Genomic DNA, 25,818 nt, shown 5'->3' on the forward strand with positions numbered 1-25,818 from the left:
GGCCGGTGCTCTTGCTTGCTTAGCCGCGGGGGCAACGACGCCGCCGCCCCCCGCGGTGTCCGGCGGCCGGTTTCTTTATTGTTTGTTTACTGGAAGCAAAGCAAGCGGGGGGTGATGGGAGTGGAAAAGCAATTGATAATTCCGGGCGGGATGGGGACGGTGTATGCGTATGGGCTTGCGAGACCCTGGGCGGTGTGCTGAGCTGCTGACTGTGTGCACGGGTCGAAGGGTCTAGAACATTTTTCTCGGCTTGTTGATATTTGTGACTTGGATTTCAAGCACGGGGCGGTCAATGGATACCCCCTTGGTCATTGATTCATTCGTCGAATAGATCGAGAGGCATTGATCGTCACCTGGATTCCAGAAGTTGTCATCATTCTAACAATCTTGTTAACTCGGGGCTGTTTGGTTACTCCTAAAATTCATGTCACATCGAGTGTTTGATACTAATTAGGAGTATTAAACATAGGTTAATTATAAAATCAATTGTATAAATGGAGGCTAATTTACGAGATGAATTTATTAAGCCTAATTAGTTCATGATTTGACAATGTGGTGCTACAGTAAACATGCGCTAATGATGGATTAATTAGGCTTAATAGATTTGTCTCGGGAATTAGCCTCCGTCTGTGTAATTAGTTTTATAATTAACTCATATTTAGTTCTCCTAATTAGCCTCTGAATATTTGATGTGATATGAATTTTAGTCCGAACCAAACTGTATTTTCCTCTCACAACAAATCAGCCGTTTCAACTTTTCAGACGGATTATAAGGTGAGCTGCTTGTTATGCGGTGCATCGTCCAGGGTCCACAGCATGTAGAGAGCTGTAGACTTGTACTACTCCAAAACGCACGCATATACTTGCCGCGGGGGCCACGCTTTCCGGCCTCACGTGCGGGGTGGGATGGGAGTTGAACGAAGCCAGCCGGAGGCTCTGGAGCCGGTCCAACGCGCACTACTCCGGAACGGCTCAGGCGGGTGCGCCAGGGCCAGCTGCGTGCACTGGTTGGCACTTGGCAACTACTACTCCTACCTGGTCTGCTACTCCAGTAGCCGCCGGAGAGATTAGGTCTTTTGGATCCATCTCAGACGACGTGGCGGGCACGACTCCGCCGCTTTAGCCTTGCAACTTTACTTTAAGTTTCCTTTTCTGGTAGCTCCAAGGAGGAGTACACTAATCGCGAACAAACTCAATCTGGAACTAAAACCATACGTGCGTGGTCGACAAGTCAGCCGTGACGTGGTGGCTGCGGGCCAAATTGACCATCGAGGCCCAAACCGCCGGCGATTTGTGCTCTCTACTTTGTTCTGGAAGCCGCGCAGCCACTTCCAAACTAATTAATCCGGTAGCACTACTCGTCAACAGAAGCCGGCAGGCAGCACTAACCTAGCTACCTACTCGTCTACTCTCAGCTAACAACTTGCTATTGCTGATGGTTCAACCGGAGGACCATGATGCGGCGATGACGTCATGAGGTGATATTCAGACGGTGCTTGGTATCCTTGTGTGCCAAGCGAGCAGGCGGCCACGCTTAGTATTAGTTACCGGGCAAGTTGCATCTCATATTCTCATCTCTAGCTAGCCTGTGGACGAGGACAAGGAATGCACTGAGTGGTGTTTGGAACACCCTCCTAAACTAGTATCTGTCACATCGGATGTTTGATACTAATTAGCAGTATTAAATATAGTCCAATTACAAAATTAATTGCACAGATGGAGTCTAATTTGCGAGACGAATCTATCAAGCCTAATTAGTCCACGATTTGACAATATGGTACTACAATAACCATTTGCTAATGATAGATTAATTAGGTTTAATAGATTCGTCTCGCGAATTAGTATAGGGATTCTGCAGTTAGTTTTATAATTAGCTCATGTTTAGTCCTTCTAATTAGCGTCCGAACATCCGACATGACCCTCCTAAAGTTTAGTACCTCGCATTCAAACATCCTCTTATGCATGCCTCTTGGCGTGCATTCCTCGACAGGTCGACATGGTCAAAGAGTAAGTGTCGCGCCCACACAGATCGTTGAGGTAGAGTGCTGGGATAAGATATTAATGCGGTCTCCTAGCTTAGTTTGCGGTCTTATCCAATCAATCAAGATAGCGTTTGGTTCGTGCTAAGGTAATGTAAACGCAAAGGGAATCAGATTACAGTGTATTTGGAGGTGGAATAGGTGATTGCCCTCTTTGTTTGGTTGCACTCTGGTAACGTAATCAGATTACTGTGTGGGTGCTATATCTGATTACGGTGGGGGAGGAGGGGTAACAAGCTTGTATAGATATTATTTAGGTAAGGGATTCGATTACAGTGTCAATTGATTACAAACCACCGTAACCAAACATATGTAATGGGATTCGTTACCTTCAGTAATCAGATTACGTTACATTTGAGCCAACCAAACACTACCCAAGAATCACCACCACTGTGTGTATACGCAGCACGCGTTTGTGATCCCGTTGTGAACACCATCGGCTGTAGCAAGCGATGATGATCCTGAGAATTTGCCGACGACAGCTTGTGCCTGCTAGTAGCGCGTTACCGACCAACGGCCACTGGCGCCAGCATGAAGTAATAACCAAAACAGCAAACGCGTTATTGCTATATAAAATATACTACGTATAGTTGTACGCTAGCTTGTGTGTATACGTTCTTGCATGCACACAAACAACCGCTGAAGACCGGTGTTGTCTTGCACTCTTTGCTTATCACTGGAAGGAAGCATGATTGTGATCGACCTGGAAGTTAACTGCACTAGCCTGTCGCTGTCACACGTCTTTTGCTTCCCTCTGACGGCAAGCGCGTCGTCGCGAAAGGAACACCACCGGCCGGCCATTTACCAGTAGCTGGCTGGAGATTTTGGTCCGGCCGATGGACACCTGAGATCATACGCACAGTGATGTCGGTGTCTACGTGCGCCCCATGAAAGCGCCAACAGCTCAGCCGACATTATGCTTATCTTCACTTCTACACTCCCGCTGTTACAAGAACAGTACTAAAACAGAGTGAATTGCTTCAATGCTATTGGAATTTATAACGATTCCTTCAATACTATCGGAATTTTTCTCTTCCCCTAACCACCACTAATTCTAATTTCCGTTCCCTTCATTACCATTCCGTTAGATTTTCCGTCTCAGCTCGTCATCTCCGTTGGAGGCGTACATGTACGCGGCGACGTTGGCCTTGGGCGCGACCCGATGGGGACGCGCGTGGTGTAGTCGGCGCCGACAACGCCGGGGATCCCAGATGCGGTCTGGAACTGGCCGCGGTGACGGGGCCGTCTGGCCAGATGACCTCGGGTTTGAGCAAGGGCGTTGGCATACCTGTAGCAGGTGGAGATGCCAAGACTGAAGCGGGGGGAGACCTCACGGAGGGGCTCCCCCGTGGCGAGGCGCCAGAGGTAGGCCGCCACGCGCCGGCGCATGGGGACATACGGAAGGCTTCGGCCGGGGACTCGACGGCCGACGGGAAGGAGGCGCCGGCAGTGGCACGGGACTCATCGCCAGAGCAGGATAACGGGGAGGCGGAGCGGTTGCAACGCCTCAACCGAATGCTCGCCGTCATGGCCAAGGAGGAGCAGAGGCAGACGGCGGCGCTGGAGGCGAGGCTCGGCGAGGTCTCGGAGACGCCACCACGGCGGAGCGCGAGGTGCTCCTAGCGGCGCTGGGGGCCACCACACGGCGGCACGGGAGGCACTCGTGCGCGCCGAGGCGGCGGCGGCGGGGGCTGATGCCGCCACGCGGCTCCAGATGTCCGCCGCGGAGAACCGGTCACTCTCAGAGCGGATTGGCGCCAAGGGTGCCGAGGCGCGATGCGTAGGGAGACTACACGACGGCGGGGCAGAGTGGAGGACCAAGGCACGTTGTCAGTGTCACGTATGGATGGAAAATCTAACGGAATGGCAATGAAGAGAAAGGAAATTAGAAACAGTGGCAGTGAGGGGAAGAGAAGAATTTCGATGGCATTGAGAGAATCCTTGTAAATTCCAATAGCATCGAGTGAATTCACTCTTAAAACAGTGGTCGTTTTCGTCAGCTTGCGCACACGTCAAGCCGTAATTGAGCGAGTTCCAGACTTCTTCCAGCCCGTCCACCATTTCTGGCTGTGCTTCCACTCACATCGGCACCACGTGCAGCTCCATTTCTTGGACGGTGGCAATTCCTTTTCCTTGGTCCAATTGTCTACTACAGTGTACAGCATAACAGCCCATCGATTTTGGAATGTGACTGCTCTTGTCTACTGCAGCAGAACCCGCGTGCTACGGAATTTGCTATGCACTTGCATAGATCACATATTGAAAATTACATCAGTCCGGATACTCCAAGATGGGAGAGTGATTTTTAGAATGCATTCTTAAACACTAACCACTTTTCTCCAACTCGTTTTCCGTGTCCCAAAAGGTAGAAACACCAATAGATTATATCGAGCTACATGGCAAGAATGCCTCATCTAAATATCATGCAGATTTGGCTCTTCGTCGGTACAATGACCCAGCTCGGATCTGATCTTTTTGGTAAGTACATGGGCGAGCTGATTGCATTGCACTGCGAGGCCATGGCACAAAATATGGGGCAACTAAGCCATGTTATAGCTCCAAAACTTGAGATTTGAGGTCGATTCCGTTGAATATAAACGTTCCCCGCAACGGCACAAACTGCTTGGTGACCAGCTGGAATATGGAACAAGAACAGAAATCAGTAATAATACCCTTTTCAGTTTCCAAATACATGTTTATAAATAGCTCATGCCCAAGTGTATATCCTCCTATGAATTCGAGATGCCTTTTACCAATCTTTTCAATTTTGTGTAAAATCCTGGAACGGTATCTATTTTGGATTGGAGGGAAGAATTATGTATAAAGGGGTCACAACATGTACAATCAGGTGTATATCACTTAATAATTTCAGTCAAGCATATAACAGACCTTTATTACTTCTTGGGAAGCGACGCCGCCAATAAAAGCAGCCACTGCATGAATCTCTGCACCCCCAAACCGGCACATCTCAGCAATCAGATCTTCAGTTAAGGATGCTCCACTCAAGCCCATCTCACTTAGCACTGAAGCGGCAGCAGTCTTCAGCCTAGGGATATCCTCATCAATCTCACTATCGAATCCAGTGTATAATCAGTATTATAAAAAACAGAATCATTTCTCTACAGGTGAGATAATAATGTTCACCAATACCAAATGAACATTTTTCTCAAGTACCTGTCGAAGATTCCAGGTAATCTATTATAGTTGGCAGCCAATCGGTCAACGGCACGTAGTAGAACGTAGAAATTCATTGCATAACTGCAGTAACACGTTTGACAGTCATTAGAGAGGACAGTTCACTGAAAATAGTTAAAATTTAAACCACCGGGTAGCTATTTCAGCAGAAAATAGTTTGTCATATTCAAACCTACTCCCTCCGTTCCAAATTGTAGGTCGTTTCAACTTTTCTAGGTTCATAGATATTATTATGCATCTAACCTAGAAAAGTCAAAATGACCTACAATTTGGAACGGAGGGAGTAGTATTTATGAGATGATGAAATATGACTTCCAAGCAAAAAATATCTGCTTTGGATGTTCCTAATCATATTCATGATACCATCTGTATTCGCATTGCAGTTTTGCAGTTTCAAGAAATATTCTCTTTTATCTTTGAAGAAATGATAATGTATCCTAGAATGACAAGTCTTAACTCTTACAGTGACACATTAAAGAAATGATAGCGCTAACCTAGAATTGCCTAGTTGTTGACACATTAGAACATAACGGGCATGCCATGCTAGCTTAAAAACTTCGCAGGAATGTGATACAAGTACTAACATCAAATCTGGAACATGCATAGCACTTTCTTTACTAATAAAAAAAATACAAGCAAAGACATGAACCGGAAAATTCAGTGCAATGGATGCTGACCTGTAGTCTTCATCGGTGAAATACCTTTGGACCTCAGAAACAATAGGAGAGCTAAATTCCTCCATGATGCTACGATATCTACAGACCTAGACATTGAAAATAGATAACCAGATTAAAATGATATGTTTTATATCTATTCACACTACTGATCATTTACAACTTATAAAAAAGCACAAAGCCACTGATAGGTGCAATGCATAGGTAGTAAAATTTGTTAATGAAAAACTTTTATGACTCTTTTACTTGACAGTACAAAGCATTATTCTATCATTCTGAAACATGCGAGCAAGCAGCAATCTGCACATCAATAAAGTCACCTTCTATCCAATTTATCATTCTGGCATGGATAACTTACAGGTATCACTAAAATGAGTAAGTTGTCACAGTTGAGGGCATCATGCAGTAAGATGTCAAGTTGCAATTATAAACAGAAGCTACAACATATGTCAACTGAAGAAAGCAGCTTACCCTGAGTTTTCTAGCATTTTTACAAAATGTTTTGATATATGCTCTTGAAATAGAATCCGGATCTCTACCAATCCGCTTCAAGATATCCTTTACGCGATTCTCCATGGCAAGACAGTCAGCTTCAGCCTTAGCTTGGTAAATCTTTTGTAGGCTTACATAATACCTGTAAGATCACAAAAGAGAATCATTAAATAATTCACACAAAAAAAGAGAATATAGTTGTAGTGGCAGGATTTGAATCTGAAGATGGCAGAATCAGCTATAGGAAACTGACTCAGTAAGTGAAGTCATGTCAGGAATTGTTCCCTCGAGAGGCAGCTCACCATTGCCCTCATTTGCAACAAATTCCTGTCAACAGAGAGAGAAAGCAGTGCAAATTATGGAAACCATGGTAATAAAAACTATTTCTGGACTGCATGTATTATAGGTTCATATGCAAGCAGCTTCCACATACTCTGAAGGCTTCTATGCTCTAATTGGACTTCTTCAGCAAATGAAAACATAGGTTCATCTTAGAAGCATTCTAAGTCCAAAGCTGACTCACACAGTATTCAAGTTTTTAAGTTTAGGGCGCCTTGGTTATTTTAACAGCTGAAATTTTAGCACAAGTTCAGGACTCAAGATCACAACTTCACATGTCCACAAACTAAAGCTAGGAGGTACCCAAGCAATTTCATTTGTATATTTTTTAGGCACCTTAGCTACATTTATGGCAACAGATGTTGGCACTAACTAAGCTAAAAGCTGGCAGTAAGATATACCAAGAAAAAAGACTTTCAGATCTGCTTTTAACAACAGAAAAGGAGGCCAGATAATAGAACTGTAGCAAATGAATCAGCATCCAGTCATAATGAGGCCACAAACTTTTAAGCATAGTGTGCTAACTTATGGAATGGCCTATCATGGAATATACTAGTAAAGAAGTCAACATTCCGTACATTATAATCATAATATGATATATACCTTCAAAGCAGCCACTAAAATCCAGAAATCCGTTGAAGATGAATTGACTTCCGCGGAGTTATCATCAATTATCTGCTGGATCTCATTTCCTAACAGAAATCAATGTCAGAACCTGCATATTTGTACTGTTGCGCGCACCATTTTGTACAAGTCAATACGAGTGAACTTGTGCATCTAAAGCAATAAGAACATAAAACCATACAACAAGTTTGGGAACAAGGCTATTTAGACCCCAATAACATTTTTGAAATATATATATTATATCGCCTAAATAATATAATCAGAAATAATCTCCACAAATTTCGCATGTTAATTAAGTCATCGCAGCCATCCCATAGCCACCATTTGCTTCACACTGTCTAGTGTGCCAAGGATCAGCTGGGTTCTACGCTACTAGAATGTCATACAACATACAAATGGTAGCTGAAACATACAAATAGAATGTTCAACACTTACACGCATCAAGGTACAAAGTGGTTGAGATGTTGCAACTGATGCTCTCAGTGCTTGAATCAAACAAAGTGTCATATATTCCATCAACTATTAAAGCTCCTTACATGTTATACTAAACATCCAAGAATAATGAAATGTGGATCGATGTAATTATGTAAATAAAAAAAAGCTAAATATTTGATAGACAGAGAGGTGGATAAGGTAAGTAGAGAAAGCACTAGGGTCAAGAACATTTTCAATACTACTGATTCAAAAAAAAGGCGTGAGGCCACTACTGGTACAAATGAAGAAAATAAGACCACGCCAACCCATACATAAGCTTAAGATCCATCATTTGGGTGACAAGAGTTGTAACTTCTTGATAACTCAGGTAAATTTAAGAAAGGTCAGCGGTAGATCCTTAAAACTGTGCTGGGATAAGGACACGTAAAAGCAACTTACTTATTCCTGGAGTGGCTGAGACTTTATATGAAGACTCCACAGCTTCTTTGTAATTTTCTTCATCTACATTAAGCATATGGGCCCGAATCAGGTCCTGACAAGAGAAATAGTTTAGGTGCAAATCCTAAAAACACTTTTCTCTTGCTGGGTCAACAGCAATAAAAAGAATGTACCTTAAACTCCCTTTTCTCTTGACTAGTTGAAGGTAAATTACCATCATGAGCATCTGCCCATTTTTCTGCAAGCCTCACAAGGATAACAATGTATGGTGTATGCTTGTGCACGACAGGATCTTTATCATTTATGTCAATTGATTTTGCAAACCTGCATAGTAGAAGTGTCAGCAATAACAGTGCTCGTGTACAATTACAACTGTTTATAATGAATGTATATATTCTTACTGCTTGAGTTCAGCCCATGGATTGTGAAGGCGCAAGTCATCCAAGAAGTGGTCTGGTTTTGATTCTATGACACAGTGTTCCTGGACAACAACAAATAAATAGATTTGTCAACCTTCCCAAAATGCTTTTGTGGTGAATTCCTCCCAACACGGTTAGTTTGTATGAGTGGCATAGAAAGAATTGTTAGAAAAGGGAAACTGGCCATACAACAAGGCCCAGGTAGCAAGGCCTTGTATGCAACTACAGTACTACACAATTGAAGGAATGAGTGTTCAAAATCGCCAAGTCTTGCCACTAGTGATTGTGTTGTCATGATAATTAATCATGTGGACATGCTAAAGTTTGGATGTAAGTATATCAAAGTACCTTGACGCTGACCCTGACCAGACCTGTTAGACCATATGAACGTGCTGCAATCAACACAATATTTGCTTTTCTGCAGATATCATCTAGCTTCAGTAAAGAACTCTCTGGAAGCTGCAACATAGATGAAAAGGCATTGTATTTAAAAATGTTTTATGGGACAAATATTTTGCCATCAATACTATAAATGACGAGTGAGGAACTCTACTATCACAGTAGCACAGGTGATGATAAAATCCTGAGGGAATAATTGAACAGTGGTACTACCAACAGACCAAAACTATTGTTAAAAGAAACAGTAAATATATTTGCTTCTGGCCAGTGAGTCCAGTTGTGGGCTTAGAAAGCAACAGAACTTTATTTAGCTTCAGTAAAAAAATCAGAAGAAACTGGTTGAATAATAACCCATTGAGAAATTTGCTACTTTAGCATTTAAGATGCACATACTATATAACACGAGCAACCATCCACAATGGTCAACAGATTCAATCCATTAGACAGGTCATCACAAATATAGAGCTTTAATAATTTAAAGCCCAAAGATATTTATTATTTCTTTCTCAATTCTAACAAAAAAATTAGCTACCACAGTTAAAATTTTTGGTAGTATTACTTTGAATCTGTAAACCTTCTAATAGTCCTCTTATTGATTCTCATCTCTTGATCATTTTTTTCAATCTTCAACAAAAAACATATATCTATTTATACACCCAAAATTTCTGGCTACATAGGGAAATAAATCCACCAGAGCAATCATACTTTTGCAATTTGTCCTAAGAGTAGGCTGAAGAACACACCTGAGTAGCAATGACGACAGTGAACTGGGAAAAGAATGAAGGATTGGTGTCTATCAAAGTCGCTGGAGTCTCCTCAACAAACTTGGCTTTAACTGCATCATTCAGCTCTTGTAGGAAAGAACAGATGGATTTAGCTCTTGGTTGCCCCAAACATCCTTCATCCACTGCATTAAAAAATATTCGAGAATAAGAGTTCCGTCAATTTCAGGAGGATGAATTCAGAAGAACAGGTAGAGTCACATAGCAAAGAAATTACATAAGAAATTATTCCCGAGATCAGATGCTTCGACTTTAGAGCCATCAACAACAGTGACACTTCCTATTCCTCCAAGCACAAGATTCTTCAGTGCTTCAGTTCCAGTAGGGCCACAGTTAAGCAAGCATAGGCTAGCATTCTCCAGTGCGGCTTGTCCTTGATCACCCCATATCCTGTACTTAGTTAGAAAAAACAGGTAGCTTTCAATATCTGGTATGCTATCTGATTCAATGGGTGAGTAAAACAAGCAGATAACAAATTATTGGAAAGCACACGCAAAATGACAAATTGGATTTCCTTAATTTGATAAAACATAAAAACAATGCTTGTGCCATCAAATACTCTTTTCCTACACCATAATCGACACAGGAGAATTATGCAATAGAGAAACAGGATTTTTTTGTTTTTGAGATGATACAACGCCAAGATCAAAGAGTCCAAGACACATGCAGATTAATTGAGGGGAAGCAGCTAACAGTTGTCATGATAACCATTAACCAAAAATCATCAAATGAACCAAAATTCACCAACCTAGACAAATATCATCTAATGAACAATACCACTTGGCATGGAAGTGGGCCCTGAGATTCGCATGGACTTAACTTTCTATATGCGTATAGTTTTAGCTTAGGCAATGCAACCCCAAGTACCAATCCCACTGAACCTAGCTAAAATCATTAAATCACTACTGAATTGCATTTTTCCATCAGAATTCCAACTTAAGGCACAAATTAACTGTAATGGAATCCATGGAACCGAGAGACAAGCCTAACTAATTAGTACCCAATACCTTGCAAGCAACCCCGGCTCCAAATGCAAGGCCTGCACCGCTCAAGTCTAGAAACAAGAGCAGCCTCGTAACCACGTCAGATTCCCCCTACATCAGAGCGCTAGCGCTAGCAATCCAGAGTGACAAAAAGGAGCCTAAACCCTAGATGGGATAACACATCCAAACGGAGCTGAAACTGGATCCCAATAGCGGGATTCAGTAGCTCGAGAACCCTAAACCCTAGGATCAATCGACGCAATCGCTCGGCATCTACCCATCGATCACGTGGTGACGGGGAGGTAGCGGAGATGGGAGGGCGAAGGCAGATGCGCGCCGAAGGGTTACCTGAGCTGGCGATCGTACTTGGTCTTGGGCTCCGCGACGACGCCGGCGGCGGCCATGGCTGCGTAGCGGAGGGGAGGCGGATGCGCTCTCTTCGCTGTGGGTACTTGGGGTTTTTGGTTCGCTTCGACCCCTCCACTCCGGCGAGGAATAAAGCGGCGGAGCGGAGGCGGAGCAAGGAGATGGCTTGTTGAGTTGTAGTAGAACCTATTGATCGAATCCGGCTAGCCCAACAACTCACATTTAACCCATCACAGTATTGGGCCAGATCAGCCAGTCCAAACCTATTTGAGCAGCCCAGTTAGGATGGAGCTGACCCTGGCCCAGAGTAATCACCTGGGAGTTTTTTTCCTTGGGGCTATTGCGTTTTTACCTTGTGTCTGCTGGGTGCAAGAGAAGATAAAAGTCTCATTCAACTGATAAAAAGGTCTCCTTCAAGTTCAGGAACATGGCAAAGTGATGCAGGCGTACGTCACTAGCAAGGTTGGTTAGTTGTTCAAGAATTAGGGAATGAGGGTGCATAAGTACGTGTTGTTTGAAGATGCATTGAGAAATATGTAATTCAGTTATAGTCTGATTGCTGCCAGATAAGGAGCAGCGAGAGATAAAGATATATCAATGATCTGTAAGGGTCGTGGATGACGCGATGAGATTTATCACTGTGTGCTACGTACTCTCCACGCCTGTTATAAAAGCTCACGCCGTGCTCACTAGCTTACTGCATTCCACTTAGCATTTTCAATTTCAAGTCGGAGAAACGAAGTAGCACTTGTGTAGGGCTCGTTGATATTGATTTCCATTGTTGTTAATGATATCCGTCCAAAGTCAGAATAGATTGTCAAATAATTGAGAATTTATAGCGAGTCAAAAGCCATGACGGACAGATAATACCACCTACCTCGACCGACCTATCAAGATGAGGTCAGCTAACGCTTTGTTCTCTTACAAAAATGCTTGTTTCTGCAGTGACAGCACAAAAGCCAATTAGTCCAGCAATTATGAAAGGAATTGCAGTGAGATCTGGGTAAGTTAACGGCATTACTATTATAGTATCTTGTAGTATCAGATAAAGAATGAAATAAAGAGTGAGGATAGCTTACTTCAAAAGCTATGTTAGCCGAAATGCAAAACTTACTAAACACTGAAAATCTCCATCAACCCACGCGTGGGTTAGGGTGTCACAGACCTGAGTAGTTCTATGCACTATGGGCAAGAATCGAGCGGCGAGCCAGTGTTCTCTCATCGGAAATTTTCTTCATCTCATCATCTAACAATGCCGGGTTCTCCATCTATCTCTCAAGTCAACTCTATCATGTATGGTTTTTAATAACACGAAGAAGCAGTAAGTCAACTGTTACCACTGAGTCAAGCGTCCCTTTAGAAAGCTGAACAACACAAGTGCCATCTCTCTTTCTTCAGAAACAGAGAAATGCCATCTCCAGCACCGATCCTATAAATACTTTGGAATCAGAAGCCTCTCACGGTAGTATATACACACATACAGCGTAGCAACCGAGCATTTCGTGACGACGATGGAGAGGCTGACGTTCGGGCAAGAAGAGCCAGCGGAGCTGGGCATCATCAGCGTGGCCGAAGGGGTCATGCTGCTGCTCGCGCGCGGCGGCGGCGGCGGCGAGCCACCGGCCTCGCCGCGCGTGTTCGAGTGCAAGACGTGCAGCCGCCGGTTCCCGTCGTTCCAGGCGCTGGGTGGGCACCGCGCGAGCCACAAGCGCCCGCGGGCGGGTGATGCCTCCCCGGCCGCGCCGGCGGCGAAGGCCCGCGCGCACGGGTGCGCGGTATGCGGCGTCGAGTTCGCGCTGGGGCAGGCGCTGGGGGGACACATGAGGCGTCACCGTGCCGTGGCCGAGGAGGAGGAGAGGGAGAGCGCCGCCGCCGCCGCTTCCCGCGGGCTAGCCGAAGAAGCCGAGCCCAAGCCCGACGGAGCGGCGAGAGGGCTGCTGGGCTTGGACCTGAACATTGCCCCCTCATGAAGTCATGACCAAGCATTTGGGGTTTCGTGCTTCTTTAGTTTTTGCCTTTTTGGCCTGGGTTTGTAATTCGGAGTCCTTTGAAATTTTGCACATATCATACAGCACGATTCATTTATGTAACAGTCTTGTCATGTAAGAAAATATTGACTAGTGTACAGTATTGTAAAATGCGTTCTACAGGATACTGCGTGCAACTTGAAAAAAAGAGTATCACAAGCAAGAAACACATTGTTTCTTTTACACGAACTATGCCTAGGTCTAGCATACTGCTTTGCTTCAATTCCGATTTACCAGTTCCTACAGGAATTCAGCAGAATGTTAACAATTTTTAAAGGATCTTATCCAATGTTGCAAGTACAAGGTAACCGCATAAGACTGGAAAGAAAAGCACGATTCGATGTTCCCATTCGAGTGCACGAGATCAAACCAGCCACCCAGTTGTATATATGCGCTCATCGTTATCAAGGCCAGTTTCCACCAATATAGCAAGTAAATGTTCTGACTTAACACCCATTTGTCCAAATCCCAACAATTGCGATGACTTAAGAAACGCACATGGAGAGTTGCTTGCAAAGAATAAAATGATAAAAATTACATGCGCAGTAACACCAAATCTTGCTGTGCCAACTGTTCAGGAGCCACAGCAAGCTGATTTCTGTGCATCTGTTGTCTCAGTTTCCCCTTCGGGCTTGATCTTGATAGTTCGATCCTGAAAATAAGAACAAGAGCTAAGGTGCTATGCAAAAGAAGGTGAATATGTCCAATCTATGAAAAAGGTCGCACCTCAGGCTTCGAATCGGTCTCTGAGAGTCTTTGTTTGATGTCCCTTGCTATTGAAAAGAAAACCTGCTCGACATTCAGGTTTGTCTTTGCACTCTGTAGCGAAAAATAAATAATAAATTATGCATCACAAACAAATCAAATGTGACATTGGATTATCAGTTATGCTACAATAAAGGAATGACATAACAGAAAGAAACTATGACTTGCACTGACCGTTTCAAAGAACTTTATCCCATATTCATCAGCAAGAGCTTGCCCCTTTGAAGTGGGTACAGCCTACAAGAAATAAATTCAAGAGTTATTCAAAACATAAAGTTTAAGGGATCGAATAAGAGTAAGAGTAGGAATGGATTGCGTACCCGTTTGCTTTCATCCATATCAGCTTTATTCCCTACCAGAATTTTGTTCACATTATCTGAGGCATGTTGTTCAATGTTTCTGATCCAATTTCTGATGTCTGCAGGTCAGTAACAATTGTAGTATAAGAATCGGAAGCTGAAGCGACGTATCAAAGAGCACTTCAGTATAAAGTCAGTACTATTAAAGGATGACTCGTCCGTGACGTCATAGACAAGTAAAATGCCCATCGCTCCCCTGTAATAGGCTGCAAAGAAAAATTGAATTACCAACATTCAGCCAAACAACTTTTAGAAATATAAACTAGTTTGCTCAAAGGCAGCAAGCATACCAGTTGTAATAGTGCGGAAACGTTCTTGCCCCGCAGTATCCCAGATCTGCAACTTAATCCGTTTGCCATCCAACTCGACAGTCCTTATCTTGAAGTCAATACTGTTTTGAGAATCCAGTGGGCACAATTCATAAGTTCACACAAGCTTTCACATGTAGCATGACAATTTCTCAACCAGGGGATTTTGTGATGTTACTCTCATTACCCAATAGTAGTGATGAAGCTCGTGGTGAAGGAGCCATCTGAAAACCGTAAAAGGAGACAACTTTTTCCAACACCTATACACACAACATTTTGTAATTAGAAACCTTATGCCAGTAGCAAACAACAATCTAGCTTGTGCCACAACAAATATAAGCAAAGGTCCACAAATATATTAGCAGGAAATAGCCTTGAACGAGACAAATGATATGCAAAGCTATATGTAGCTTCATGTCACTGTTCAAACAAGAGCATAGAGCACTACAGCATAAATACTGGTCAGGCCACACGGATAAAAGCAAACTGCTTAGTTGATTTTTTTTGGTTCAAAAGCTGCATGTAAGGAGAAATAAAATTAAATTTGTGCCCCTACTTACAAGCTTCTGTAAACAGCTGGATATTTTGTCTTGCGAGGAGAACAATAACATGGCCATACATTGGAAATGCAAAACAAGGCATAACAATACAAACACTTCAATTATCTTATAAGTAGCACAATTTTAGTTTCCAACTTGAGGTATTGCCTAGTTCGTGCCTAGGTAAGTGTTTTGTGACTGAGACTATGCATTTCAAGCCCAACAATTCCCTAATCTCAAGCAGAGCCCTCAATCACGGATGTTCAAGCCTAGGTAAGTGTTTTTTTTCCAATGTTCTACCTTAGATGTGGCTATTAAATTGCATCAGTTAAATTTTCGATCCGACTGAAGCAAACAGCAATGTTAACCATCAAGCCATCTGGGCTGAACTATAGAGAGATATGCTCTATGACCACTCGACATGACAATCAGAGTAAGTCAGAAATATGCAAAGAGCTATGCTCCACTTGCACATGCTACTAGTTGTATAATTCAAGAATAATATAGGAGTATAGCCTCGCCAGTGCTTGTGGAATGAACATCCTGAAAGGCCGAGCACCTGTTCCTGAATTCTAGACGTAGCCATCAATTTAAATACATCCACAATTAAATTTCTTCACCTGCTAGGTCAATGCAAGCAGGGGCACATTCACTCGAAAAATATGAACGTTACACAGGTGAGACCCCCCCAAGTGCCGTCCGGTTGTTAGATTCATATTCATCCGCCCATTCCCATTTTACGCAACCATCTGCAGAGGCTGATCTGGGTACCAGATCCCAACCGGAACGCCAAATCACACGGAAACGGAACATAACACATGATTCCGAAGGAATCAGATCTCGCGCAGATCGAGATACGACAAGAGAGGAAGGGGCTGAGAGGTTCGGCGAGCTCACCGCTGTCTCCGATGAGAAGCAGCTTGATGAGGTAGTCGTAGTCGGCTCGAGCCCTCGCCGGCGGCGCTGCCATCGCGCTCTACCTCCCAGCACCTAGCATCACGCAACCAGATCAGATCGGAATCGCAAACAACCAACAAACCGAGTCGAACAGGGAGGGCGGAATGGCGAGCCGAACCAAGCGGGGTGGCGACGCGATCTCTAGGCGTGGTGTCGCCGCACGAGAAGCGGAGGCGGGCGGGCGAGCGGTGGAGCGGGAGGCCGAGGCGTCGCGGTGACGGGGAAGGGGAGCACCAGGTTTGCCTGGACCTGGCTCGCTCGATCGGAGGAGGAAGGGGATGCACACGCGTTCGCGTGGGGTGGTGGAATTGGTCCGTGTTTGGACTTTTTTTTGGGAACAAGTTTTTCGACGTATTGTTGGTCGTGCGCCGGCCCAAATGGCCCAGTTACTGGGGCAGGTGCAATGGGCCGTTTATTACTTGAGTTGGGCTCATTGATGGGAAATTAGGCCCATGCATTGGTTCTTTATATAGTTTTTTTGGAAATCATGCATTGGTTGTTACATTAATAAGAGTTGTGTTACTCTCTCACACAAAATAAAAAAAATAGGAGTTGTGTGCACTCCGTTATGATTCTACAAGGCCAGCAATGCAGAACCAAAATACTTGGTACTTTAATGGATGCATGTGTTACATGTGTGGTCTATGATACTTGCTGAAATTCATTCACAAGCAGTTTCATATGCATTTGGTTCATGCATGGAATGATTCGAGAAACGTACCAACTCGTTTAGAATAAAGTCATCATACTTGATATAATTCTCTATTAAAATTGATATAGCATATGGCTCAAAGAAGTTGATTAAAACACAACATTGAGGATCATCTATCCATGTAACATTTGGTACATGCAACTAAACACATATGAATTTGGTAGATGCAACTAAACACATATGAATTTGCCGATACAAATTTTGTGCCGCACGTGGGCATGCTCGTTTGAACTGCACTGCGAAGCAGCCGAGTAATTAGGCTTCAGTTCAGCTTAAACAAAAGTAGACTTCTGTGTATTACGGCAAGTATTGTAATCTTCGAACACCTCCGTGAATTAAACAAAAGTAGTGTCCATGGATTTGAAATCTTCCTGGTCTCTATTACGTGACTCGATCGTCTAGTGATTGCACATACAATACGTACGGTCAACGAAGTCCACTGGTCGGGGCAAAATTTGTTCAAACTCGCGGCGCGCGAGCAGTTGTTGCAGAGTCACCATCCATAGCCGTCCCCCGACCTGCTTATAGCCAATACGGTACCCCACTTATTGCGTAAGCACTGTCCTCGTCCACTAAACTAGTTGAGATCAATTAAGATATGTCATGATCCGCCGAAGACGCGAGAAATTTCTCGCGCTCCGCCTGCATGATTTCGAATTCGAAATTTCAAAATCGGATGACACCTGTCCGCTTTTTTCCTGTGCTGCGCAGGTCACCAACGATCCGGTCTCGTATGTTCATACGCGCTGACAGTTTCGCCGTATTTGTTCGTGCAAGTTCGGTCGCTCGTCAGCCCTGTTTCGTCGTTCAATAAAAAAAACGAAGTTCAGTAGCCTGAGAGTTGTGCGACAGTGCGAGCGTGGAAGAAGATTTGGGGTTCACTTGCTTAAATTTAAGCACCCGTCACATATCGAATGTTTAGATACTAATTAGGAGTATTAAACGTAGACTATTTACAAAACCGATTACATAAGTGGAGACTAAACGGCGAGACGAATCTATTAAACCTAATTAGTTCGTGATTTGACAATGTGTTGCTACAGTAAACATTTGCTAATGATGGATTAATTAGGCTTAATAGATTCGTCTCGCTGTTTAGCCTCCACTTATGTAATGAGTTTTGTAAATAGTTTACGTTTAATACTCCTAATTAGTACTTAACATTGATGTGACACTTGCTTAAAAATAAGCAAAGGGAACCAAACGGGCCCTTAGTTCGACGACCATGAAAACGAGGAAGCCCAATCGTACTAGCAGCCCAAGCCCCAGCTTCATTTGTTTATCGGAGGAGATGCTCGGCCTCGGCTGAACAGGCCAGTTGCGCACTAATCAATCAATCAATCAGAGAGATTCAGAGTAGCCTGCCCATGGCCAACAGCAACGGGGCGCTGCCGCCTTGCCGGCCAGCGAGACGGGACCAACTAATCATCCTCTCCCGCCATCAGCCACAAATCCGTCGACCGCCCGTAACCACGCGGATAGAACACCAGCGGCGCGAGGCAAACCCATGGCTCGCGGGAGGGATGGGATGAGAGGAGATCCACCCGATCAGCTCGATCCAACCATCATCAATTCATTATTACTATTACACGCGGGAATATTATCACGGCGCGCACTGTGCAGGAGTATCTACGGGGAACCGCCGGAAGACGAGTGGAGTGAGACGGGTTCCTACTTTCCTGTCGCCTTCCTTCCGCGACGGACCGGCACGATTTTATTTAGTATTGGCAGCGATAAGGGGGGCCTGTCGCTTTCAGATTCAAGCAAAACCCCGCATCCATCCAATATTTTGTTTCGATTTGATTACCCCCCCACGTTTGCAAATCGCGCACGCTCTAATCCGTGTACGCGACATCACAACCTCAAATCAGAGAACGCCACGTCATCGCAGGATCGATCGCCGCCAGCGCAGCAGTGGCTAACCACGGGTCGAGTCCACACGAGACGAGCTAGCTAGCCGCCTAACCACGGGTCACCACAATAAGCACCGCCGCGTCGGCGGTTTAGGCCAGTCAAACCTTCCAAAGCACTAAGCACCCTTGACAAGACAAAAGTTACTGTCGCCGAGGGCGCGAGGGACAACAGGTTGTGCTGCGTAGGAAGGAAAGGTGACGGAACGGAAGCGCGCAAGTGCGGTTCCACGGGGGGCGAGGCGGGTCCCCTGGGCAGGCGAAGGCGCCCACCTGAAAAGGCGGGTGCGGGGGGCGCCAGCCAACCGCTGCCGCGCAGCGCAAGCGCCGCCACCGAACGCGCCCCGCCGGCCTCCTCTCGGCTCTCCCCTCCGCTTCCCCGCGCGGCCCGCCCGCCCGAGGCGACGCGACGCTCCCCCGGGAATCCAGCCTTCCCCGCTATCTTCTCGCGGCGCTCCCTCAAATAGGCGTCGTCTTGTCCCTCCCCCCGCGCGCCAGATCACGGTCCGCGTCAAGGGGCTGTGTCGTCGGGTTGACTTGGGCGCTGGCTGCCGGGGAGTTGATGGGCGGGCCGAGCGGCCGGCGGCGGAGGTGGGCGCGGCGGTCGTGCCGGACGGGAGGGGGAGCCGGGGTCGTCAGGCGGACGGTCGCGGTGACGGCGAACAGGGCGAGCACGGCGCCGCCGCGGGTGGCGGAAGGTAAGACAAGAGCCTGCTGCTCCCGAAATGAATCTCTGCGGCGTTTTGGTTAGTGTTTACCAACTTGATTTCGAACGGTTGGGGGTCGCATGTGATCGTCGTTTCTCGTTGATTTCGCATGCTAGGTAGTGCTTGCTTCCTTGCTTCCTCCTTCCTCCGTCCAGCAGTGGTAGCGTGTGCCGCGGAAGCGAGGGAGGGTTGCCTAATTTGCTTGCACCGTTGGGTTACTTATTTGTGCGTTGCTCCGAACAAACAAAAATTAAGGGAGATCATGCTAGAAGTAGTCCAACAGAGAATCTTACCATTTATTTTCCATTTTCCCAATGTTTTCGTGATTGCCTGAGGAGAAAAAAGAAGGGCATAAACTCATGGAAAAATTCAAACAGCACAATTTGACTGGAAAACAATTGGTCGTACCATGTGATTCAAACAGCACAATTCTTTCCTTTAGGGACAGATAAGAACTGCAATGCTGTCTTTTTGTCGGTTTTTGATTAAGGTGGCCTGTGATGTAACATGTTCGAATGGTTCCCATCGTGCGACTAAGGTAAAGGTCTAAATGATTTGGAGTTGACCCGTTCTTGTTCTCTTACTGACTTCACTCAGGGTTTGCCCATGTGGACAAGCAACGGCGTGTTCATGGAGTACTATCAGATTTCAGATATAGCAGTGGATCCACAGATTATGTAAGCTGTTCGAATGCTCACTACTGTTTTAACAACAATGAACTTGGATTTGTTTCACTGCACAATACGGCTTGGTTTGGTTTCTCCTGCTTATTTTTAACATCCGTCACATTGAATGTTTAAATACTAATTAGAAGTATTAAACGTAGGCTATTTACAAAACTCATTACATAAGTGGAGGCTAAACGGTGAGACGAATCTATTAAGCCTAATTAGTCCATGATTTGACAATGTGTTGCTACAGTAAATATTTGCTAATGATGGATTAATTAGGCTTAATAGATTCATCTCGCCGTTTAGCCTCCTCTTATGTAATGGGTTTTGTAAATAGCCTACGTTTAATACTCCTAATTAGTATGCTAAAAATAAGCAAAGAGAACCAAACGCAGCCTACGTCTGCAGCCCCAAAACTTTATTGCGCGTCAGTGCTTTCTTTTTTTTTTGTTTGTACCATTCTCACATAATTGCATTGATACAGTTATCTTCAGACATTGGGGAATTCAAGCATAAGAGCTCCTATGGAAGTTCTCGAAGATGTCATCCGTCAGAGAGAAATATTACAGAAACCAGCCACGTGCAACCCTCGGTGATGACAGAATTGGATGGTTTTCATTCTTCAGGTGCAGTTCTTGTAGATTCAACTTTTATTCCACGGCTAAGAGAAAACAAAACCTCCAGCAATATAGAATTGTGCCATACTAGCAGCACTGTTTCAGGATTGTCCATTCGGCCTAAATATTACCTCAACAATCCCAGCAGCAACTTGAAGAATCCTCCAACTGTAAAGAGCTGCAGTGATATGAGTGATTTTAGTCATCAACTAGTCAGAAGCGTTAAAAGGTCAGCTTCTACAAAGATGGGCTTAACAAGTGCAAACAGTTCCCTTTCTGAGAAAATGTCATTGCTACGTCAACCACGGTATGGCGGTAATCATCAGGACCAAAATTGTATCAGTACTTTGAATCGAAGACATAAAATTGTGAATCCTAGAGGAGTAAATGACCTGCTTAATACAGAGGAGGTCCATGACCAGCTTGATTACTCATTGGGAGGATATTCACAGGCTTTGTTAAATAATGCATTAGTTCGAGAAAAGCAAATGTACTGTTCAACTGTACTTAATCAAAAAGCAACTGAAGAATTATGGAGCCCTGCAGACAGTGAATCTGAGAAGATAGTATGCTTTTCCTCTGGTGACAGCATTGATGACTTGCAAGTATCGTCTTCAAGCGACACTAGTGATAGCTCCAACTTATCATCTCTAGGTGCAGTAGCTAATAATCAATGGAAGATGACCTTTAAAAAGGTAGGTACTGAGATATATGATACTAATTTACTTGTTATATTGCAATTTATAGATGCTTGTATGGTTTCTTGAGCTTGTAGAATTAGAAACTTACAAGATTTTTATTTGCATGGTTTCTTGCTTTTTCCTTCTTTAAAAAAAACAGAGGCTAACCGAACCATATTTTATTATTAAAATGTACTAAAGTACAAAAGATTAACATGTATGATAGTTTTGCTTTCGCTCAGCATGATAGGAAGGTTGATCTCATACTATCCTTTGACAGGTATACTGCCCTCATGCTGCACGCCTAGACTCTACGTCTGTCATATACCGCAAAGAGATAGGTCAGGCTAGCCCGATATCTGTTCTTGAGCCTCCATCTGAGGATAGCTCTGATTCTGAAAACATCAGGCGAGAGCCTGCCGATCTGTATGGTTAGTGCTTATACCTTCATACATTTCCATGTGGCGGTTATAGCTTTCTTATATTTCTGTTTTGTGCTAATCATAGTTAAATTTATGATCTTCTTCATTTAGATCTCCAACTGAGACTTGAGCTTGGCACATTTGCACCAGCAGAGACTGCTGCAGAGGCAAGTAGCGTTGGCAGAACTAGTGACTATTTATCCTCTGAAGTGGAGTCGAACAACAATGAACCTACACAGCTGGTTGAAAATATTCTTGAAGAATTTGAAGATGAAGAGGAAAGGGACTTTTCTTACTTGCTGGATATACTGATCGCTTCTGGCATTCATGGAACTGCAGAGGATCAACTTTACAAAGTGTGTCAGTCGCTCGACTGCCCTGCCAGCTATGATGTCTTTGAGAAGTTGGAAAACAAGTACAAAGTTGTTACGTGGTCAAGATCAGATAGGAAGTTTTTATTCGATATGGTCAACACAGTATTGTCACAAATTCTTGCTCCATGCTTGAACATGCAACCTTGGGTCAATACTGCCAGGAACTTGGCTCCACTATGGGGATCTGAGGGCCTGTTGGAAAAGGTCTTGCAGGTGTTAGATCAGAGACGAGAAGAACTTGCACCGAGTAAGACGAAGCCTGAAATGAAAAGATTTGATCAGAAGTGGCCAGATTTAGCAGATGGCATCGACAGGGTAGGAAGGGATATTGAAAAATTGATAAAAGATGATCTTTTGGAAGAACTGGTACTTGAGCTACTATCCAGTTAGGTTTCCACGGCCCATAGTAGGGCTTACGCATTGTAGCAGTACAGGTCCCTTGATTTTTAGTTAGTTTTTGTAGTCAGTTATTGTTCCTTCGGTCCTTACGATGGATTTGTTTTATTTTTCTTTGTTATTAAAAGCGGTGGTTGACAGGGTTTTTGGTCTAGTCGCCGTGCTTCCGGTGAGTTCTATTGGATTAGGTGATGTCTGTAGCCAAATTCTTTTCTTCCTTGAAAAAAGTATATGTCGAAGCGGGATTTGTAAGAATGGGAGTCTTATCTGTCGAGTTTTGTCGGCTGTGAGAGTTTAGTCTGTAGATGAGGGCAAATTGTAGTCCCCAGACATTTGTATTGTTCTTGAAAGGAAGAATAAGTGCCGTGTTCTTTTGGTCAATTCTGCGCTGTTCACTGCATTTGATCATTAGTGTAGCTAACAGACATGACATCTCGGCAGCAAGAAGAGTCATATCTCGCTGTGCCACCGTGCTAGAAATTTGTAGAGTATCACTGTGAGAATGTGGCAGAAGTTTCTGTACTAATCAGAGTACCTTAAAACCTCTGATAATTTGCACTACAAAGCACCTAATCAAAAGTTTGGTGAGGTTTACAAGAAGTCTAGGCTATTTCACTTCGAACCTTGATCCCGAAAGCTTCTTCTGCAGTTCAGTTCGGTGATCTTCTGTACCCTTCTACCCTTTCTGCAGACACGAAACGATGCGAGCATCACTATCAACTCCCGTTTGAGTTGAATGGTAGCTTCATCTAGCCGCAAAACTGGATATCGATTTGCCACGTATTGTCAATCGCGCCAACAACCACAATCGATGCCCTCGGAAGCACTGATTTATTACAAAGCTGCCACGATGACGTCGTCCTAGAACTATGTTTACCTTGGCCTGCAGGCTGCGGGCCGTGCCTCTTGCGTCATCTGAATATCTGATGCGCTTGAGCTCGTTGCATCAAAGGCTCAGATTTTGACTTTTAGCTAGAGTACTGTGGCATGCCTGCAATTTTGGCCGAGAGCTGATGGCATCTTATATGTTTATATAAGGACAGCTCGGCTCCTAAACTATCTTGCCAAACACTTGCGGCCCCTACCTAACGCGATAGATATCAGTGTTTTATATCCGACAACCTACCAAGGGGTATCCTGAGATAGTAGATTAGTTGGTAGGGTATTGTTGGACCTGAAACTCGAAGGTACAAGCGAGGACACAAGATACGGATTTATACAGGTTCGGACCGCTAGATTACGTAATACCCTACGTCCTATGTGGTGTGTTGTATATTGCGCCTTGCGCTTAGGTGTCTTGGCCTACCGAGGGGGCAGGATTACTATCCGGTAAATGTGTCTTGTATCCTCGCTTTTACCTTCGAGTTTCAGGTTCAACGATACCCCACCAACCAATTTATTACCTCGGGATACCTCTTGGTAGGTAGGTTGCCGGGTATAAAACACCGACATCTAGCGCGCTAGGTAGGGGTGGTCGTCGAGATCATCGGGCGAGCTTGAAGGACCTCATCAAGATCAATCTACTCTACAAGACAAGAATGTTGTTCTCCCCCGATCAATGACTCGGTGTGCAATTGCGTCGGAGTCCGAGGTGAAATCGCCAGACAGGCTAATTCCGAGCTAGCATCTATTCTTGTCGAATTGAAATTCAAAACGAAGTGCGGAATGGAGCAATTCATCTGTAATAAGAAATTGATGAAATAATTATTATAATGAAATAGTGTCACGTGCAAACATGAAAGGTAACGTGGCCCTAATAAGGGTAAGAAAGTCTATTCCTACCAATTAATTTTTGGAGTTGGAGTTACGATGGTAGCTAAATAGATTTATCTACTCTATATTTTTCTGAAGGGGTGGAGCGAAGCTAGTAGGGTAGGGCTGTTTTTATGGAGCGGTCCCCCGGTACTGTTGGGATGTCGCGTCCCAGCTAACCATCCCCGTGCTCTCTCGCTCGTCCCCATATTATCGCAACTACCCCGCCCTGCCCCGTACGCAAGCATAAGCTTCATCTGTTACCCCGCCTGCGTTCGATCAGTTCCCTCGTGGTGTGCAACCATGGCCGTGTCGGAGTTGGCGGTCGACGGCGTCGTCTTCCCTCCGGTGGCACGCCCGCCGGGCTCCGCCCGCCCGCACTTCCTCGCCGGCGCAGGTGCGTCGCGCTCCCTGACGGTCTGTTAGATTCTGTAAAGGGAACTGTAGTTGGTGCAGAGCATGGCAACTTGATTGATCTGATCCCTTTTTTGTTGGTGAGCGAAGGTGTGCGAGGGTTGGAGATCGGCGGCAACTTCATCAAGTTCACCGCCATCGGCGTGTACTTAGAGGAGGACGCGGCCGTGTCCGCGCTGGCGAAGAAGTGGGCAGGGAAGTCCGCCGACGAGCTCGCCTCCGACGTCGCCTTCTTCCGCGACGTCGTCACGGGTAAGAAGAAGAAGACGCCTCGCTCGCTCTCGCGCCTAGTAATAGCCAACCACTGCATAACGGGGCCTTCGTACGCCGCCGCTGCGCATATGCAAGTGCAATGGCGACTGATGACGTGACGCGTCGCAGGCGACTTCGAGAAGTTCACGCGGGTGACGATGATCCTGCCGCTGACGGGCGAGCAGTACTCGGACAAGGTGACGGAGAACTGCGTGGCGTACTGGAAGGCCACCGGCGTGTACACGGACGCCGAGGGCGCCGCCGTGGACAAGTTCAAGGAGGCGTTCAAGCCGGAGACGTTCCCGCCGGGCGCGTCCATCCTCTTCACCCACTCGCCCGCCGGAGTCCTCACCGTGAGCACCGTACCCACCACCAATTCTCTTTCCCGTTACATGTTGAAATCGATCTGACGCTTTGCTCCGATCCGATGCCCAGGTCGCGTTCTCCAAGGACTCGTCGGTGCCGGAGGCCGGCGGCGTCGCGATCGAGAACAGGCCCCTCTGCGAGGCCGTCCTGGAGTCCATCATCGGGAAGCACGGCGTCTCGCCGGCCGCGAAGCTGAGCATCGCGGCCAGGGTGTCGGAGCTCCTCAATGGGGCCGAGACCAGCCCGGCCGGCGACGCGCAGCAGGCGGAGCCCGTCCCGGTCTCCGCGTGAGCGGACAGCGCGCGAGAAGAAAAAAGAACCAGGCGATCGGCTGGGAGATGCCGCACGCCGGCACCTGTCGTCTTTGTTTGTGGTCGGTGTTCTGAACTTCTGATCCCCCATCCC

The 25,818-nt window shown here is 45.4% G+C and overlaps 5 protein-coding genes across 6 annotated transcripts; 3 read left to right on the forward strand and 2 right to left on the reverse strand.

Annotated features, from left to right (window-relative positions):
- Positions 1-4,260: 4,260 nt before the first annotated feature.
- On the reverse strand, positions 4,261-11,358 carry LOC101768106 (NEDD8-activating enzyme E1 regulatory subunit AXR1). Of its 2 annotated transcripts, none has more exons than XM_004981205.2 (14): positions 11,168-11,358; positions 10,054-10,226; positions 9,798-9,961; positions 9,004-9,114; positions 8,638-8,717; positions 8,410-8,560; positions 8,237-8,330; positions 7,343-7,431; positions 6,654-6,727; positions 6,380-6,542; positions 5,912-5,997; positions 5,214-5,297; positions 4,929-5,085; positions 4,261-4,673 (listed from the first exon to the last, which is right to left on the reverse strand). In XM_004981205.2, exons 1-14 carry the CDS (start codon positions 11,221-11,223, stop codon positions 4,590-4,592), a joined length of 1,566 nt encoding a protein of 521 aa, XP_004981262.1. In that variant the 5' UTR covers positions 11,224-11,358; the 3' UTR covers positions 4,261-4,589. The 2 variants fall into 2 exon arrangements, with proteins under 2 accessions (XP_004981262.1, XP_004981261.1); XM_004981204.2 differs by having other exon boundaries at positions 4,929-5,109.
- Positions 11,359-12,539: 1,181 nt separating this feature from the next.
- On the forward strand, positions 12,540-13,428 carry LOC111255820 (zinc finger protein ZAT12-like). The gene has a single exon (XM_022823148.1). It carries the CDS (start codon positions 12,697-12,699, stop codon positions 13,153-13,155), a length of 459 nt encoding a protein of 152 aa, XP_022678883.1. The 5' UTR covers positions 12,540-12,696; the 3' UTR covers positions 13,156-13,428.
- Positions 13,429-13,573: 145 nt separating this feature from the next.
- LOC101767699 (ras-related protein RAB1BV) lies at positions 13,574-16,440 on the reverse strand. The gene is made up of 9 exons (XM_004981203.4): positions 16,259-16,440; positions 16,081-16,173; positions 14,832-14,904; positions 14,627-14,727; positions 14,477-14,542; positions 14,298-14,395; positions 14,152-14,214; positions 13,939-14,031; positions 13,574-13,864 (listed from the first exon to the last, which is right to left on the reverse strand). Exons 2-9 carry the CDS (start codon positions 16,151-16,153, stop codon positions 13,787-13,789), a joined length of 645 nt encoding a protein of 214 aa, XP_004981260.1. The 5' UTR covers positions 16,154-16,173; positions 16,259-16,440; the 3' UTR covers positions 13,574-13,786.
- Positions 16,441-19,041: 2,601 nt separating this feature from the next.
- Positions 19,042-23,010, forward strand: LOC101768773. Its single transcript, XM_004981206.2, has 5 exons — positions 19,042-19,460; positions 20,067-20,146; positions 20,625-21,452; positions 21,718-21,868; positions 21,971-23,010. Exons 1-5 carry the CDS (start codon positions 19,325-19,327, stop codon positions 22,621-22,623), a joined length of 1,848 nt encoding a protein of 615 aa, XP_004981263.1. The 5' UTR covers positions 19,042-19,324; the 3' UTR covers positions 22,624-23,010.
- Positions 23,011-24,568: 1,558 nt separating this feature from the next.
- Positions 24,569-25,719, forward strand: LOC101769182 (chalcone--flavonone isomerase). The gene is made up of 4 exons (XM_004981207.3): positions 24,569-24,778; positions 24,886-25,047; positions 25,177-25,400; positions 25,483-25,719. Exons 1-4 carry the CDS (start codon positions 24,685-24,687, stop codon positions 25,702-25,704), a joined length of 702 nt encoding a protein of 233 aa, XP_004981264.1. The 5' UTR covers positions 24,569-24,684; the 3' UTR covers positions 25,705-25,719.
- The last annotated feature ends 99 nt before the right edge of the window (positions 25,720-25,818 follow it).

This window comes from Setaria italica, chromosome IX (genome assembly GCF_000263155.2).
Source record: "Setaria italica strain Yugu1 chromosome IX, Setaria_italica_v2.0, whole genome shotgun sequence".
NCBI lineage: Eukaryota > Viridiplantae > Streptophyta > Magnoliopsida > Poales > Poaceae > Setaria > Setaria italica.

Bases quoted from the DNA above. Each gene is read 5' to 3' on its own strand.
- LOC101767699 (XM_004981203.4), bottom strand. From the start codon at position 16,153: ATGGCAGCGCCGCCGGCGAGGGCTCGAGCCGACTACGACTACCTCATC. The intron at 14,905-16,080 runs GTGAGCTCGCCG...TTGTGTGTATAG, and splicing joins GCTTCTCATCGGAGACAGCG to GTGTTGGAAAAAGTTGTCTC. The intron at 14,728-14,831 runs GTAATGAGAGTA...TTCTCAAAACAG, and splicing joins AGCTTCATCACTACTATTGG to TATTGACTTCAAGATAAGGA.
- LOC111255820 (XM_022823148.1), top strand. From the start codon at position 12,697: ATGGAGAGGCTGACGTTCGGGCAAGAAGAGCCAGCGGAGCTGGGCATC.
- LOC101768106 (XM_004981204.2), bottom strand. From the start codon at position 11,223: ATGGCCGCCGCCGGCGTCGTCGCGGAGCCCAAGACCAAGTACGATCGC. The intron at 6,728-7,342 runs GTATATATCATA...CTCTGTTGACAG, and splicing joins TTTTAGTGGCTGCTTTGAAG to GAATTTGTTGCAAATGAGGG. The intron at 5,110-5,213 runs GTACTTGAGAAA...TGGATTCGATAG, and splicing joins TTACCTGGAATCTTCGACAG to TGAGATTGATGAGGATATCC.
- LOC101769182 (XM_004981207.3), top strand. From the start codon at position 24,685: ATGGCCGTGTCGGAGTTGGCGGTCGACGGCGTCGTCTTCCCTCCGGTG. The intron at 24,779-24,885 runs GTGCGTCGCGCT...TGGTGAGCGAAG, and splicing joins GCACTTCCTCGCCGGCGCAG to GTGTGCGAGGGTTGGAGATC. The intron at 25,048-25,176 runs GTAAGAAGAAGA...GACGCGTCGCAG, and splicing joins CTTCCGCGACGTCGTCACGG to GCGACTTCGAGAAGTTCACG.
- LOC101768773 (XM_004981206.2), top strand. From the start codon at position 19,325: ATGGGCGGGCCGAGCGGCCGGCGGCGGAGGTGGGCGCGGCGGTCGTGC. The intron at 21,453-21,717 runs GTAGGTACTGAG...ATCCTTTGACAG, and splicing joins GGAAGATGACCTTTAAAAAG to GTATACTGCCCTCATGCTGC. The intron at 21,869-21,970 runs GTTAGTGCTTAT...TTCTTCATTTAG, and splicing joins AGAGCCTGCCGATCTGTATG to ATCTCCAACTGAGACTTGAG.